Genomic DNA, 15,003 nt, shown 5'->3' on the forward strand with positions numbered 1-15,003 from the left:
AACAAAAGATATAAAAAGGCCAAAATCAACTTTTGTGCTGGGTCTTGTTTGCCTAAGCAAACATCTTCATTTTCATTTGCTGCATCTTTGTACTGAGCCTTTGTCCATCCAGATTCATCAAAATCTTCTGACAGAACTCAAAAGTGTACTTGTGGTCATTTGGATAGCTCAGATCAAGTGCATAAATCAGTCCAAAGAGGACGATGAATGCCATGATCACACTACCGAGGTTGTTCATAACTGTAGTACCTTCAATGACAACTCCAACATCCTCTGGCTCCTGAATCCCTTCTCTTCTGATGGTGTAAATACAGTGACAGTTGCTGCAGTGGACCTCAACCGTTCATCCTCAGTGGAGGAGGTCTGAAAAACAGGTTGTTTCAGGTTTAAGGGTTCTGTCACTTGGAAGGGGACATATTATGCAAAACTCAGCTTTTGTATCCTTTTGTGCTGAAACATAGGTCTCTACCGCCTCTATAAACACTCCAAACATAAATAAAACCCGTCAATCTGTTTCCTATCAATAGTTTGGGTTCAGGTATTATGTACCTCCCTTTGGGAGGGGCTTGATATAGAGCAGGAGCTCCTCCAGTGTCTATCAGTGTGTGTGTGTGTGTGGGCTGGGTCAATTTCCCTTATTTCATCACAATTGGGAACCTTTTGAAACAGCTTGTTTTATGCACATTATTCCTGAAACCAGGAGATTGCTGTAATGGCAGTGACACTAGTTAGTGTCTTGATGCAATCTGCTGTGTTCCTTATAATGAAGACTTTTTACTAATTGGCATAATAAACTGAACTCCACTGGAGTGTTTACTTTCTGAAGTGCCTTGAGATGACTGTTGTTGTGATATACCGCTATATAAATAAACTGAATTGAAACACTGACAGAAAATGGATGAATGTTTTGTCCACATTTACTGTGTTTATAGAGGCAGTAGATACCTACATGGCAGCACCAAAAGAATGAACAATTGAATTTTTGCTGAAACTATCCCCTTAAAAAGTGCTCTCCAGTGCAAGTTTCAACAATGACTATTAAGAATAATACTATTTCACAATTATATTGTCTCTTTTGAATATATGAGGATTTTGTGTGCGATGAACCTAACTCAAATTCAATCTAGAAAAGAAGGTGTGATAAGCGTACCAGATACTCCTTGAACAGTAGGTCTGGATCTTCATTAAAGTAGATCACCAGGCTTTTAAGAGTATGCTCCCTCTTTATGTCGATGTCATCACACTAATGCAAGGGTGGAAAAAAAATGGTGAAAAAAATGGAATTGATTGATTGCATTTAATTGATGGGTTTATCATTAGTACTGACCAAACTACTGATCGCCATGATATCCTTGATCTTTTGGCCCTTTGCTCCTTTGCTCCCCTGAAAATTTTGCATCAGCTTGTCTGTTAAATTGTCCAGCTGAGGCAAGAACTTCGCCTGCAGGGGTTTTGTAGTGATCTGCAGGAACTCTGCACCTGGAAATAAAACATACATAAATATAATAAACTAGAAGTTTAAATACAGACTGCTGAATCAACACACTGAAAGTGAAGTTTGTCAAGACCTAAACTGTTTTTAGCTGAGTTTAGGAATATATCGCCACCTGTTGCTTTGGCATGTTCCTAGCAGCGTTTTCCTTCATTTTTGCGTTTACCTGTGGACGGGATTATTTTTTTAAACGAAAACGGAAAATCTCCGTTTTCAAAAATACCTGTGTAAGTGTGGACGTAGCCGAAATCTTTTATAATAATAAATAGGTTTGAACGTCATGGGAGTGCGCATTGTGCTGCCTGCAGTTACTCTTCCGGCCACATGGTTCGCTTTTGGTAGCACCCTCAGTAAACTATGTAGTGCTTTTAAAGACACCTCAAAACGATACTTTCTACTAGAAAATGGCATTATATAATAATAAACACAGAATACATAATTTTTAGATTATAAAAAGAAAACAGTAAGAAAGAAGTTAGCTATAGGACATCATCTTTCATTGAGCACAATGGCTAGCTGCTAATAAGCTAGCACACGCTCCGACTTAAAAGTTGGCAGCTACACAATTTCTCCTCTAAAACAAGGCTCCTCTAAAAGACCTGGCTATATTGTCAAAAAAAAAATAGTATTCAAGAAGAGAAGAGAATGGTAGCACCACCAAAAGTTCAAAAAACAACTGTTACAAGCTTCTATGATAAATAGCATTGCCATAGATTTAGCTGATAAAGAAATACACAATTGGATATATGGAAAAATAATATGTTACCTTACCTGAAGGTGTAGTATTATCCAAAAAGTACAGAGAGGCGAAGAGCAGCTGCATTCATTTAGGTGATCCTGAAAGAGCGCAAAATTTTCAAAGAAGGCGGACCGTTGTGTAACTCAGTAACTTTGTGTTCTTGTAACAAAGACTGCTTTGAGAGAAAATAATTTAGGTTCACCACACGAATAATAATTGCAGTAACGCTGGAGTGCTACATTTGCGTTGAATGAGATTAAAAATAATGTTTAAGCTTAAAGAGGGGCATGAATTGATTTCTTTGAGTTTACAAATACTTAAGTGCAAAAATGTACTCCTCCTACCCCCAGTGCCCCAACAAACTCATTCATTTTGTGTTCAGAATCAGCCTCTGCTGGTTTAGAATAATTTTAGGTTTACACAAAGAAAATCAAATTAATTTGGTATTTTTTAATTGCATTTGTGAACAACTAACATAATTTGCATGTGTTCTTTGAAAGGAGGACCTGAATCTGTTTTTTGAGTGTAGCTGTAAAAGGTTCCTCAAGCTGCTTCTTTTTAGGACCACTTACCTTTTCAGCCTTTTGTTGCCTCTGTCCCAAATGTTTTGGGACGTGTTGCTGCCATAAAATTCAAATTACTAATTCACTGAACAGCTTATAACTTAGACATGTAAAACATGGCTTCCCATCTAGCAACAGTCAATATTTTTTGCAATGTAAAGCTTATTCTAAAAAGTAACAGGTACTGTAACTGGAGCTATGGATAAAAAAAACACAAAACAAGGGAATTTATGTGATTACTTTATGAACTTAGGTTGAGGGAATGTAGACTTTGCTAAACCGCGATCCACTAAGTACACTCCGAAAGCTGTAGCTGGGGAAAAACTTATCAGACATATTACATAAGATTTATTTTATTTTATTTTAAGGCATTTTTGATAGTGTACAGTGCACAAAACTAGAATTCACATATTCTAATTTCATTTAGCATTGATGCAACATGAATGTACCACAAAATATACTTTGTAAATCATATAGTAAATACCTCAAAATCACAAAATGTAGCTAAGTGCACTGACTTGCATGTGTCATTAATGTTACATCTACAGGAATTATTCAACAAACCTTCAAAAGACAACTCCCTGTTACAGCACAACATTTGTGTTTTATAAAGTGCATGTAGTTGTATCTGCATTACTACAACAAAAGCTTGAAGAAGAGATTTAATCTTATATCAATAATGGCAATAGATAAGGACATTTCCGAACGTACAACAAGGTACTTAGCGGTTTAAAATAACTTAAAAGTTTATTTTACTTTATCAATCTGTTGCTTATAAAGATCACTTGTATGATCAACTGATATGTTGCTTCTGGCTTGTTTTTCTGGATTCCTGAAAATAGTATTTCATAGAGAAATACTGTTCAAAGCCATTTCAGTGGTCTGGAACCAGACATAAACGGGACTGGAAAGTTTAAACAAGAAGCACAATCAACATTGCAATTAATGTTTTCCATATTTCCATACCTATACAATTACATATGAATATAAAAATATTCATATTAATATCTTTTCTACATTTTCTTTGTAACTTTGGAGAAACTAGGAGTTACACAAAGCGCTACTTACCCAATAACGCACACAGCAATTGAGCAAGCATGTTCTCAAAGCAGAAAAGCGATAGCAACAATACAAAGTAAGGAAGCTATCAGTTCTGTGTGAAGATATGGACCTCTTGTGGCAAAAGAGGGAACATTTAGTGTGCCATTCAACCATAGGCAAGAGGTCATTGTGGCATTGCAGCACTCCAGATTACATGGAGGTTTGGTTGAAGCCTTGCAAGCAGTGTAGCCAGTGCAGTTGGTGCAACCCGCTGTCCATTTTGTGGCAGTATCTGTAGACTCATTTTTCAGCTGCAAAGACAATGAGTGAGAAAGATCGGTGTAGGGCCTATGAATGGTAAAAACTGTAAATATGAGGCTAATGAAGTTTGTTTATTTATGCTCATAAAATGTATCGTAGAGGTACTTCTTATGTTTGTTTTTCAGATTCTTTTGTATAAATAATTTATTCCTTAACCGATTCAAATAAAAAGCTATTTTGAGTTCATATTGGTACATTTTATGCCCCCTGGTTCCTTTTTCTTGTATATTCTCCAAATTTTGATAAATTCAGAAAGTAAATTCATAGATTTATAACAAAGTTTGTGCTGAAGCAAGGATAGCATGAAGACGGTGTCAGCTTTAAAAGCACTAAACAAACAGAAATACGAGTGTGTAGAAGCTCAGAAAAAACAACTGCAATGAGGCTGGAAAAATTAATGAATGTTATATTTATGCTATTGAATGTTCTTACCTGACAATGTGGTTCTGAGGAGGAACACATTTGTAGCATGGTGAAACTTGTATAGCAGTTTGCGCTGGTGCATGTACCAGCACGGCACTTGTTTCCCTGACAAAAACAACAGCGCAAGAAACATAAAACTTATTTCAAACCAAGTCTCATTTACACTGCTGGACAAAGTGGTTTTTCAGTCCACACTCCATTAACTTGTTAAATTGTTGACAGGCAGTTTATTAACCAGTCAAAGATAATCATTATTAGAAAAAAAGGTAATACTTTTGTTAAACATAGTGATTCTGTTGGAAGCAAGGAACAGAGGAAGTTTGTAGCTGACATTTAAGAAAAGGGGACTGTGGTGTTAAAGGCCAAATTAGTTTTGTTTAGTGATACACAGCCTTCTTCTCGCATGCACATTTGCTTGCCAAAAGATTCATTCATGCAGCCAGCAGTTCTTACATTGTTTGCTGTTGTTTGACTGGTAGTAGTTGTAGTAGGGGCCTGCGTGGTTGTTGGTTTTGTGGTTTGAGTTCCTAAAAGTAGATAAAGGAGAAGAACAAAACAATATACAGTGATGTTTTTTTTTAAGATTTAAAAATTGATCATTTGCAAAGACAACAGGAGCATGGTAATTCAAGGAGTTTGGAGAGAAAAGCATCTGGACTTCTTTAAGTTGCTTGAAGACTTGCTAGCGTCACCCTTGGCCAGCCTTGGTCCACTTTAAGAAACGTCTTAAAGCAACTTAAAGAAGTCCAGATGCTTTTCTCTCCAAGCTCCTTTGACTACGATGACCTGGATGACTGAGAACCTTCACAGACATATGAGCATGGTAAAACATAAAATATTTATGAGTGCTCAAATGAAGTGATTTAAAAGAAAGGTGTAGTTACCATTGGTTGTTATGCTCATCATGGATGCAAAAGTGTAATTGAGACAGCCAGTGAAATTACAGCAGTTCACAGCACAGTTGGTCTGGGAGGCATTCTTGCAGCTGTCAGCACAAGAGTTGCTGCAGCTGGCAGTATACCACATGTCTGTTTGCCTTAACAACTGAGATATAACAGAAAGATTAGAGAGACGCATCTAATTTCTTTAATTTCTATACTATGTTAATTTATTTAGAAAAAATAAATGTATTTTCCCTTTAATAGTCAGTTATAGATACCATGCAATCTTTTGACTGCTCAATTCCTTAAAAAGAGGGATTTGTAATTGCTATGGCTCAAATAGTTTCTTAGTTTTTAGTGCCATTAGCTGACTGCCCTACCTGACAACAATTATCGACAGCACACGGAGTGGTGTTCTGACTGATGTACATTGAATAGCAGTCAGAGTAGTTACAGTTGAATGAGGGGCAGTATATCTGTATTTGAGAGAATTAAGAGGCATGTGATGAAGAGGCTTGAAGGAATGAAAAACACTCATAGATAAGTGAACAGAAGAAGGAGAATATTTGACTTGCCTTAGTGGTTCCATTCTCAGTCATGTCACCTGTGATAGAGAGACAGATGTCATGACTGGAGTTTTTTAAAGCAACACAACATTGATTGTAAAAGATCTATTTAATTTTGATGCAAGAACAAATTAAAATGTGAATGAATGAAAAAAAGAAAAAATGAATGAATAAAAAAATACCCCTCCCCAAACAAACAAAGAAACAAACAAAGAAACAAACAAACAAACAAACAAACAAACAAACAAACAAACAAACAAACAAACAAACAAACAAACAAACAAACAAACAAACAAACAAACAAACAGCAAAACACACACATACTAAATGAATGAATGAATGAACAAATAAGTAAGGAAATAAATACATGAAAAACTGACTGGTGTTCATCTTTGTGGTTAAAGAACTGGAAGATGAAGTGGTAGTTGGCGTGGTGGGTTTGGTCGTGGTCGTAGAATCAACTGGAGACAAGGAATTGATTGATTGGTTGATTATTAATTTATTTTGATCATGTAAACAATATACAAGTACATTTAGCAAAGACTTGAAGAGACAAAATGTTATACAAAACAAAGCTAATACATTTCAATATTGCTTCAACTTTACTGATTCAGTTTGTTAAGTTTGTTGTTGAATTAGTAGAATTGGCTGAATTAAAAGAGTGGATAGAAGTTAAAGATACAGCATTGCCAAAGGCTTTTGTATTGGTACCAGTGCTTGGTGACCCTCCTGAGTTGGGAGGATTGAGTAGTGATAGATACTGAGTTTCCAGAGATGTGTATATTTGTCAGGGATTGCGTGTCAGTAAATGCTATACCTGTGTAAGTGGGTAAGGTTGTGTGGAATTGCATTGTGGTGGGTAAATCAACTATAGAAGCAGGTGTAGTTGTGGGGGACTGGCTGGTGGTCAATGCTGTGCCTGTGCCTGTGGATGTGGGGGACTCACTGGTGGTTGATGCTGTGCCTGTGGATGTAGATGTGGGGGACTCACTGGTGGTTGATGCTGTGCCTGTTAATGCGGATGTGGGGGACTCACTGGTGGTTGATGCTGTGCCTGTGGATGTAGATGTGGGGGACTCACTGGTGGTTGATGCTGTGCCTGTGGATGTAGATGTGGGGGACTCACTGGTGGTTGATGCTGTGCTGTGGATGTGGGGGACTCACTGGTGGTTGATGCTGTGCCTGTGGATGTAGATGTGGGGGACTCACTGGTGGTTGATGCTGTGCCTGTTAATGCGGATGTGGGGGACTCACTGGTGGTTGATGCTGTACCTGTGGATGTAGATGTGGGGGACTCACTGGCGGTTGATGCTGTGGCTGTGGATGTGGGGGACTCACTGGTGGTTGATGCTGTGCCTGTGGATGGGGGACTCACTGGTGGTTGATGCTGTGCCTGTGGATGTGGGGGACTCACTGGTGGTTGATGCTGTGCCTGTGGATGTGGGGACTGCTGGTGGTTGATGCTGTGCCTGTGGATGTGGGGGACTCACTGGTGGTTGATGCTGTGCCTGTGGACGTGGGGGACTCACTGGTGGTTGATGCTGTGCCTGTGGACGTGGGGGACTCACTGGTGGTTGATGCTGTGCCTGTGGATGTGGATGTGGGGGACTCACTGGCGGTTGATGCTGTGCCTGTGGATGTGGATGTGGGGGACTCACTGGTGGTTAATGCTGTGCCTGTGGATGTAGGGGAATGGCTGGTGGTTGATGCTGTGCCTGTGGATGTGGGGGACTCACTGGTGGTTGATGCTGTGCCTGTTAATGCGGATGTGGGGGACTCACTGGTGGTTGATGCTGTGCCTGTGGATGTAGATGTGGGGGACTCACTGGCTGTTGATGCTGTGGCTGTGGATGTGGGGGACTGGCTGGCTGTTGATGCTGTGGCTGTGGATGTGGGGGACTCGCTGGCTGTTGATGCTGTGGCTGTGGATGTGGGGGACTCGCTGGTGGTTGATGCTGTGCCTGTGGATGTAGGGGACTCGCTGGTGGTTGATGCTGTGCCTGTGGATGTAGGGGACTCGCTGGTGGTTGATGCTGTGCCTGTGGATGTGGGGGACTCACCGGTGGTTGATGTTGTGCCTGCCGATGTGGACTGGCTAGTGGCTGAGGAAGAATGGGTAGTGAGCACTGTAATACCTTCATTGGTGGTAGAAGAGGGCTGGCTGGTACTGGGTGCTGTTGAGCTTTGTGGGGTGGTAGTGGCTGCTCCTGATACTCCTGATACTAACATGGATAGCAGAAATAGTCCTAAAGGGAGGACTCGCAGAATACCTGTAAAGTTGGGCATTTTGGAGGAAACATAATAAGACAGGATTGGGTGGATTTTTTTTAACAACATTGCATAATGTGCATGGACTGCATTTTCTGGGAAACTTTTTATAAAATTCTCTAATATTATGGTGATCAGAGAATAAATCATAATGAGTGATGATATTTATCAAGGATTTCATGCAATATCTTAGCTTCTATTTGAAAGACTGGCACAAACACCAGGTAACTGGTTCTGAATATGCCTTACCCTTTTTTTATCCAGGTGCAAATCAACATAAAAACCATATATTACAGATTCACAATATGAGCAAACTATTTTGTTTTTTACTTATGCTGATAAAACTATAAATCTGTTAAAAAATACCGGGCCTAAGATGTTTATATATCTATATAGTGCCCTCGGGTTTGGCACCAATGCTATTGAAGCTTACCTTGGAACATGAGCAAAAGATATATAACTGGCTCAGACGTCGCCTGAAAAGTTCCCCATCAGGTGTTGACAAACCAGGACATACTGAACATGGACATACATGCACAAGAACTGGCATATGGAATTTATGAAATGCTACTACGCCTGCTGATCCAATGACAAAAGTCGCAGAGCATGTTTGAAGTTTGATTGAGTAGAAAGCACCTGGCAGATCAGTGCAATAACCTCAAATGAAGACAGACAGACTGGTGAAGTCATATACTCCACTGGTTCTGAATGAAAAAGAGTCACAACAAGATGTCCATAACTGAGGCTCTAGAAAGTGCCAAACAAAGGCTCACCGCCCTGGCCACTAGGCTGAAGAGATACACCACAGAAGGAGAGCTGAAGAGAATAAATGATCTGTTATAATAACTTTGTCAGTGTATTGATCCCTGGCTTCTCCAGTTTACATGTGAATCCTTGGGCAAGATACTGAACCCAGAGTTTCCCCAGTGCTCCCATGAATGCATCTTGTGAATATAAAAATTTTGATAAAAGTGCTGTATGAATGTGCATGAAATTGGGTAAATGAGAAAACTGTTTTCAGTGCTCAGATTGAGTGGAAAGTATATAAGTGCCAATCTATTTACACTCACACCCCATTATAATAAACAGATACTTAACACTGTCCTTAACATCAGCTGTTAGGACTGTCATTCTTAATATTTAGCATAATGCATGATTGTACCTGAATTTTGCATTACAGAGATTATTTTATGATATCATTATGATGATCGGACAGCTGGACCATTTAACCAACAGCCCTATGAAGCAAAATTTAGTACAATGATGCATTATGCTCAATATTCAGAAAGATAATCCTAGTGGCTCCACAGTGTATTGATTTTCACATGTGCCTAACAAGCAAAGGTTTCCTTTGTTCAATCTTAGAACGAAGCACAAAACCTTTTCAGGTTTTGTCAGGAAGGGCGTCTCGTATAAAAAGTATGTCAAATTAAATGTGGGTTACCTACTAAGACAACCCCCTTTAAATAAAGGAGCAGTCAAAAGTAGTTTTTACTGGTAATAACATTTCTTACAAGCTGAGACACATAAACATGTGTCTCTAGCAACCACAGACTGACTGTAATCATGGAAGCTTGTATTTATCTGCAGAAAGGCATGCCACTCTGGTGCACAGGTACCATGCCAACATGCGTGTGTCATCTTTTTATTCATGAGAGAGCAGTATGACATCTTTGCTTTTGGGACATTAGCACTGGGTTCCCATAGTTTCAGTGGTTAGATGTGCATTTGTTTCTTCAAAAACATGCAAGACCTGAGCCCTAATGGATGCAAGTTCCTTCGTGAGACATGCATATTGCCTATTAAACCAGCCAAATCCCAGTAATTTTATCTGATTTTCTCTATTCTGAACATACAACAAATACTCCATGTCTTCTTTTTCCATTCCTTAGTTTTATTCCTTTCCTAACTTCAAGTCTAAGGTGCTGCAGAGGGCGCAATATGCTTGAAACATTAAAGTTGTGCAAGTTTTTTCTTAAATGATAGGCAGGATGGGTGGAAAATAAACAATCCTAAAACATATTGATTGAGTCTCCATTTCACCTGTGTAACAGAATATATATGTCACCGAGAACAGTGCTTTTAAATAGAGAATAAAATACAAACTCATACCTGTGTCTTTTATAAAAGTAGTGGAGGTCATTATGCCACTGCCTGAAAGGGAGGGAGCTCTTCGTCCAGCCTGTAATTATATAATACCCATCAAATTCCCAGTAAACTCATTATCAGCATGAAAGAACATCTTGCATTGTCCTTCCTTTTTTTAATATCCACTGAGTTGTACTCAAAATTGAAGATTAATCTCACCAAGATAAATAAACTAAACAATAACTGCATTTCTGTATTGACAAGGTCTGTATCGGTGGGCACAGTTCACACTGTTTACCCACGGTAATAGGTCTCTGAATTACAGCCATGCTCATTCATTGTAACACACCTGGGCACTTTGTTTGATCTGTGACAGCGTCGATGGTCATCAATGGTCTTCTCTTTTCACAAATCTCCAATTGTTCTGGTGAAACTGATCTCATAATTGTTTGGTTGAGTTACAATATAAGAAATTCAAAAGTAATGTGATATGTGACATTTAAACCTGTTGTGCTTTTTTTTTTTTTGCACAGTTTCTCAAGGAATTAGTTTCAGCATTTTCTGGTACTTTTTTTTTTAAAACCAGCACTGCATGGTAATCCCCCCTATGAGGTAACGTTTAGTTTTGTGTAGTGACACATAATTGTTTTTTAAGTGTCTTGCAGTGCAGTGAACACAATTAAAATGTGTTTGTTCCATGCTCAGTGCCCCTGGGAGAGCCACTAAGCAGCATGGCTTGTTTTTTCCTCTTCTTCCTTGGATCCCAGGGTGGCCTCCTGTGGGCTCTCCACCCTGGAAACTGACCGACAACAGTGGCCATTTTAACTTCCATGTCAAAATGCAGTTTAATTAGGAAAACTGGCAGGAATTTCTTGGTTTGGTGCAAGCTGTTTACTCTTAATGATGCCAATATACCTATTGTAGTGTCCTCCTTACACAAACTTCCTGTTTACATCATCTTATTGGTAAACTGCTGCTGCAAGACTCAGTCGATGTACTAGTTAGTGTTTGGCAAAAGCAGTCATGAATGATGTAATGTTTTGGGAATATTAGGAGGTTTCAGGGAAGGAATTAGTTGTATTAGCAACTGCCTATTCTATAAAGAGCAATGGAGAATAGGCAACACATGCTACAAACAGAACACCTGAGTATAAATTTTTAAATGATTTTGTAATCAAAATCCTCAAAGTGGTTCATTTTATAGACATCATAACACTAAATGTTTTTGAGACTGAAACTGAATATTACATTTTAAATATTAAGGGATATAAAACCTTTATTCAAATATTAGAAAAAACATTAGAAAAACATATTCACCATATTTGCACATGTAATATGTGAAATAATATTTTGTAACTGAAAAACGTACAATAGAAAACGAAGAAAACATCAGCCTGTTGTATAATTATCCAGCTTCAATGGAGCCGCCTGCTTGCTATGCGTAAATATAGCTTAAGGAATTTAAGTAAAACTAACAAAGTCCATCATTCAAAATCGGTAAAATCCACTCACCTGTGGTGCACTGGGCATGGTTTGTCTCAGCTGTGGTTGAAGTGAATGAGCTTTCTCCCACTGCAGAGTTCTCTCTTGCTCTCTGTCACCTCCCCTGTTTGCTTCCTGCTGATAGCACTGCTGATAGCAACGCAATAAGAACAAATTCTCAGCTGGACACTTATTCAAGTGTGAGAGGAGGAGACTAAAGGCTTGCACTTGCTGGATGCCCCACAATTAATGTTGTAATAAAAGACGATATTACTTTACAGTACTCACACAGTTTTGATTACTCTGAGTTCAAATAAAAGTGTACATACCGAAACTTACAATTAACTGAAATAACTGAGTGGATTAAGCCTGTACTTGTCTATGAGAGCACAGGTGAGATTTCAGTGTCCTGTGTGTTGATTGTATAGGGGGCCTCTTGGTTTCGGTTCAACACAATGTGAAATTAGACCCCCTTCTCTCTCCCAGCCATACGCCCCCTCTGCACGCTACAATTCGCTCTTTGTGGCTCAAAGAACATAAAATTCTTGGGCATGACACCAAAGAGTCTTGCACAATTTAGGTGACAGAAGTCCTTCCTTTTTTCACTGCAGCTCCAATAATAATAACGACATTTTTTCGGCTATGTATGGATAATTGTATGAAAATAACCCTCAAAACGGGAGTTTTCTGGATTTCTAAATTAGGTGGAAAATCTGACTCTGAACTTTATTTGTACTTTCATTTAACGTTAGAGATTTCTCATTAGGCAGTGTTTGAGCTATTTTACTGTTAATTATATAAACATATTTAGAGATAATAGTGATTAAAAGACATAAAATGGTATAGAATATCTTATTTTAAAAACATAACAGAACAAGAGAATGTTTTTTCTTATTACACATCTTTGAAGTAATTTATTGGCCAAACCTATCAGGAATCACTCGCAGCACAACCTAAAGGTTAAAAGTTTGGACAGTGATCTCCTCATCTCCAGCAGAGATGTCCCACTGACACCTAAAATACCATTAAATTTAAGATTTAAGTCCTAAAAGCAGGTAATGAGAACTTATTATCATAATTAATTATGCGCCTAATTCATTAATTGCATTGGGGTGTAAGTGGACACCCTCATTTTGAGTGAGATGATGTGAACTAAAGACATTTATTGGTGCTAAACATTCTGGAAAAGGCTACGAAACCATCTTCTTTTGCCCATTTTGAAAATTGTAACCTCAGGTTTTTGGTGGTGTGGGAACAACTCAGTAGACTGATCTTTAAAAAGCTCAGACCAGCCCCATTGGATGATTAAGAACAATTATTCCACGTTTAAAATCACTTAAATCACCTTTCTTCCTGATTCCGATGATGTTTTAACTTTGGTAGGTCTTCTTTATCATGTCTGCATGCTGAAATAAATTGAATTAATGCCATATAAGACTATTTTCTAAGAATGAATGTTTAAAGTAGAATAAATAAAATGCGTATTTTGGATGTCAAACTCCTAAAAAAGTGTTGTGAGGAATCTGTAGCAAGCAGTTAATTATTAATCTGAACAGTTACATTACAGTCATTTCATTTAAATGCTTACATACTTTTTCCCCACTACAGACATATAGTATAGTATACATATAGTATATATAGACATGTTTTACTTACCCCAATTAAATGAATTATACTTTGTTATTTAATTATTAACTTTATCCAGTTTTGGGATTAGTGTGATAATCTCACAATGTTTGAGTGATATTTTAGTTTGAAAAAATTATTTAGGAATTCAAGACCGAGTGTATCTGACTATTAACAATCCATGATATAATTTAGCATTTTCCTTGGAAAATAATAAGTGTTTAAGTATCTTACATGTCCAGAAAATACAGGGTTGGTTAAAAATTCCATAAACTGGATGCAAAACTATGTAAAGGTATATAATTTACATAATATAATTGATAATAACATCGACTGCAGATGACTGGGACTTTGCAAACACAGTCAAATGAGGAGCTATGATGGACTTAGATAATTATAATGTCATCGGCAATTTGCAAAACAGGTTATAAACCATTACTTGAGTGTGTTTTTTATTTTGTCTGTGACTATAAGTGTCTATATGTATGCATAAGAAATAAAACCCAAGATGTGAGATAATTGTTTTACTCTCTGAATTCTGCAGTAAATTGTCACAGCTTGTCATACTAAGTGTCACGTATCATGCAGCGCTATCATGTGCATGTGTATGTGTTAGTGCTGTGATAAACTGATGACCATGCTGTAAGGTGCTTTTGGGATAGCCTCTGGCACCCACCAAAACCATTAACCACATAAATGGTTGCATATAAGCAACATGTGTTTGCCAGTCCTTTCTAATAACTATTTGAATTGGACGGCCACATATTTTGCTAGTTTTATGCTGCAGCCTTTATTAATTTTTGTGAAAGAAAAAATAATCTGAAGGCTGGTTTGGGTAAAATGGGAAATCCTTTAAGGTTCATACTGTTAATAATATGAGCCTAAAATACAATTTACTTTTGTAGTTTCTTGGCCGCATTACTGTGGATTCTGTTCTGTCTTCATAAATTTGCTGAATATTTACCTCTATGTTGGTATGAACCTACAGATACTTGTAAAGGAACAAAAACCTTGTGCGTCACATAGGATGTATTTTTCAAACATCAGAGCTTATCAAGTCCAAATCTGACACCCAAAAGATATGAACACAGAATCAATCTTCTCTGGGAATTTTCTCTTTTTTTCTCTACCTCTTGCAAAATGCCGCCTCAAGTTTCAGGGCAAACTAATTAGTCTGATACACAGCTGGTGAGTCACTGTAGATGTTGCTAGGAGAATAACTAAGCACTTGCGTTGCCACTCCCTAGCAGTTTTCATGTCTCTGTGCACAGTCTGATCATTTATAATAGATGTGACTAAAAATATTATGTTTTATAGAAACTTTAAAAAAAAAGAAAAGAGGAACACTTTGAAAACACATCAGATCTCCAGCATACCAGAGATCCAGCATATCCAATATGCTGGATCTCTGGTATGGCCTGGGTAATGTGTTTGAAATGAAAGAATGACACATTGTTTGATGGAAATTAAATTAACAGCCTACAGATGGTTGAATTCAAAGAAACCCCCAAAA

At 38.0% G+C, this 15,003-nt stretch overlaps 2 protein-coding genes and 1 long non-coding RNA gene across 3 annotated transcripts; all 3 read right to left on the reverse strand.

Annotated features, from left to right (window-relative positions):
* Positions 1–3,897: 3,897 nt before the first annotated feature.
* LOC113032129 (uncharacterized) lies at positions 3,898–5,926 on the reverse strand. The gene is made up of 5 exons (XM_026184810.1): positions 5,841–5,926; positions 5,464–5,623; positions 5,033–5,106; positions 4,589–4,684; positions 3,898–4,146 (listed from the first exon to the last, which is right to left on the reverse strand). The coding sequence occupies exons 1-5, from the start codon at positions 5,889–5,891 to the stop codon at positions 3,898–3,900; spliced, it is 630 nt and encodes a 209-aa protein (XP_026040595.1). The 5' UTR covers positions 5,892–5,926.
* A 111-nt stretch (positions 5,927–6,037) lies between these two features.
* LOC113031367 (uncharacterized) lies at positions 6,038–7,158 on the reverse strand. The gene is made up of 3 exons (XR_003273723.1): positions 6,973–7,158; positions 6,407–6,487; positions 6,038–6,064 (listed from the first exon to the last, which is right to left on the reverse strand). It is a non-coding gene; the product is annotated as an uncharacterized LOC113031367 (long non-coding RNA).
* Positions 7,159–7,436: 278 nt separating this feature from the next.
* On the reverse strand, positions 7,437–8,156 carry LOC113032131 (cell wall protein DAN4-like; the record flags this gene model as incomplete). The annotated part of the gene is made up of 1 exon (XM_026184815.1): positions 7,437–8,156. A coding segment is annotated over one exon (720 nt), but the record flags the coding sequence as incomplete, so codon positions are not given.
* Positions 8,157–15,003: the final 6,847 nt, after the last annotated feature.

The sequence above is a fragment of the Astatotilapia calliptera genome, chromosome 11 (assembly GCF_900246225.1).
Source record: "Astatotilapia calliptera chromosome 11, fAstCal1.2, whole genome shotgun sequence".
Taxonomy (NCBI): domain Eukaryota; kingdom Metazoa; phylum Chordata; class Actinopteri; order Cichliformes; family Cichlidae; genus Astatotilapia; species Astatotilapia calliptera.

Bases quoted from the DNA above. Each gene is read 5' to 3' on its own strand.
- LOC113032129 (XM_026184810.1), bottom strand. From the start codon at position 5,891: ATGTACATCAGTCAGAACACCACTCCGTGTGCTGTCGATAATTGTTGT. The intron at 5,107-5,463 runs GTAACTACACCT...ATCTACTTTTAG, and splicing joins GATGAGCATAACAACCAATG to GAACTCAAACCACAAAACCA. The intron at 4,685-5,032 runs GTAAGAACTGCT...TGTTTTTGTCAG, and splicing joins GTCAAACAACAGCAAACAAT to GGAAACAAGTGCCGTGCTGG.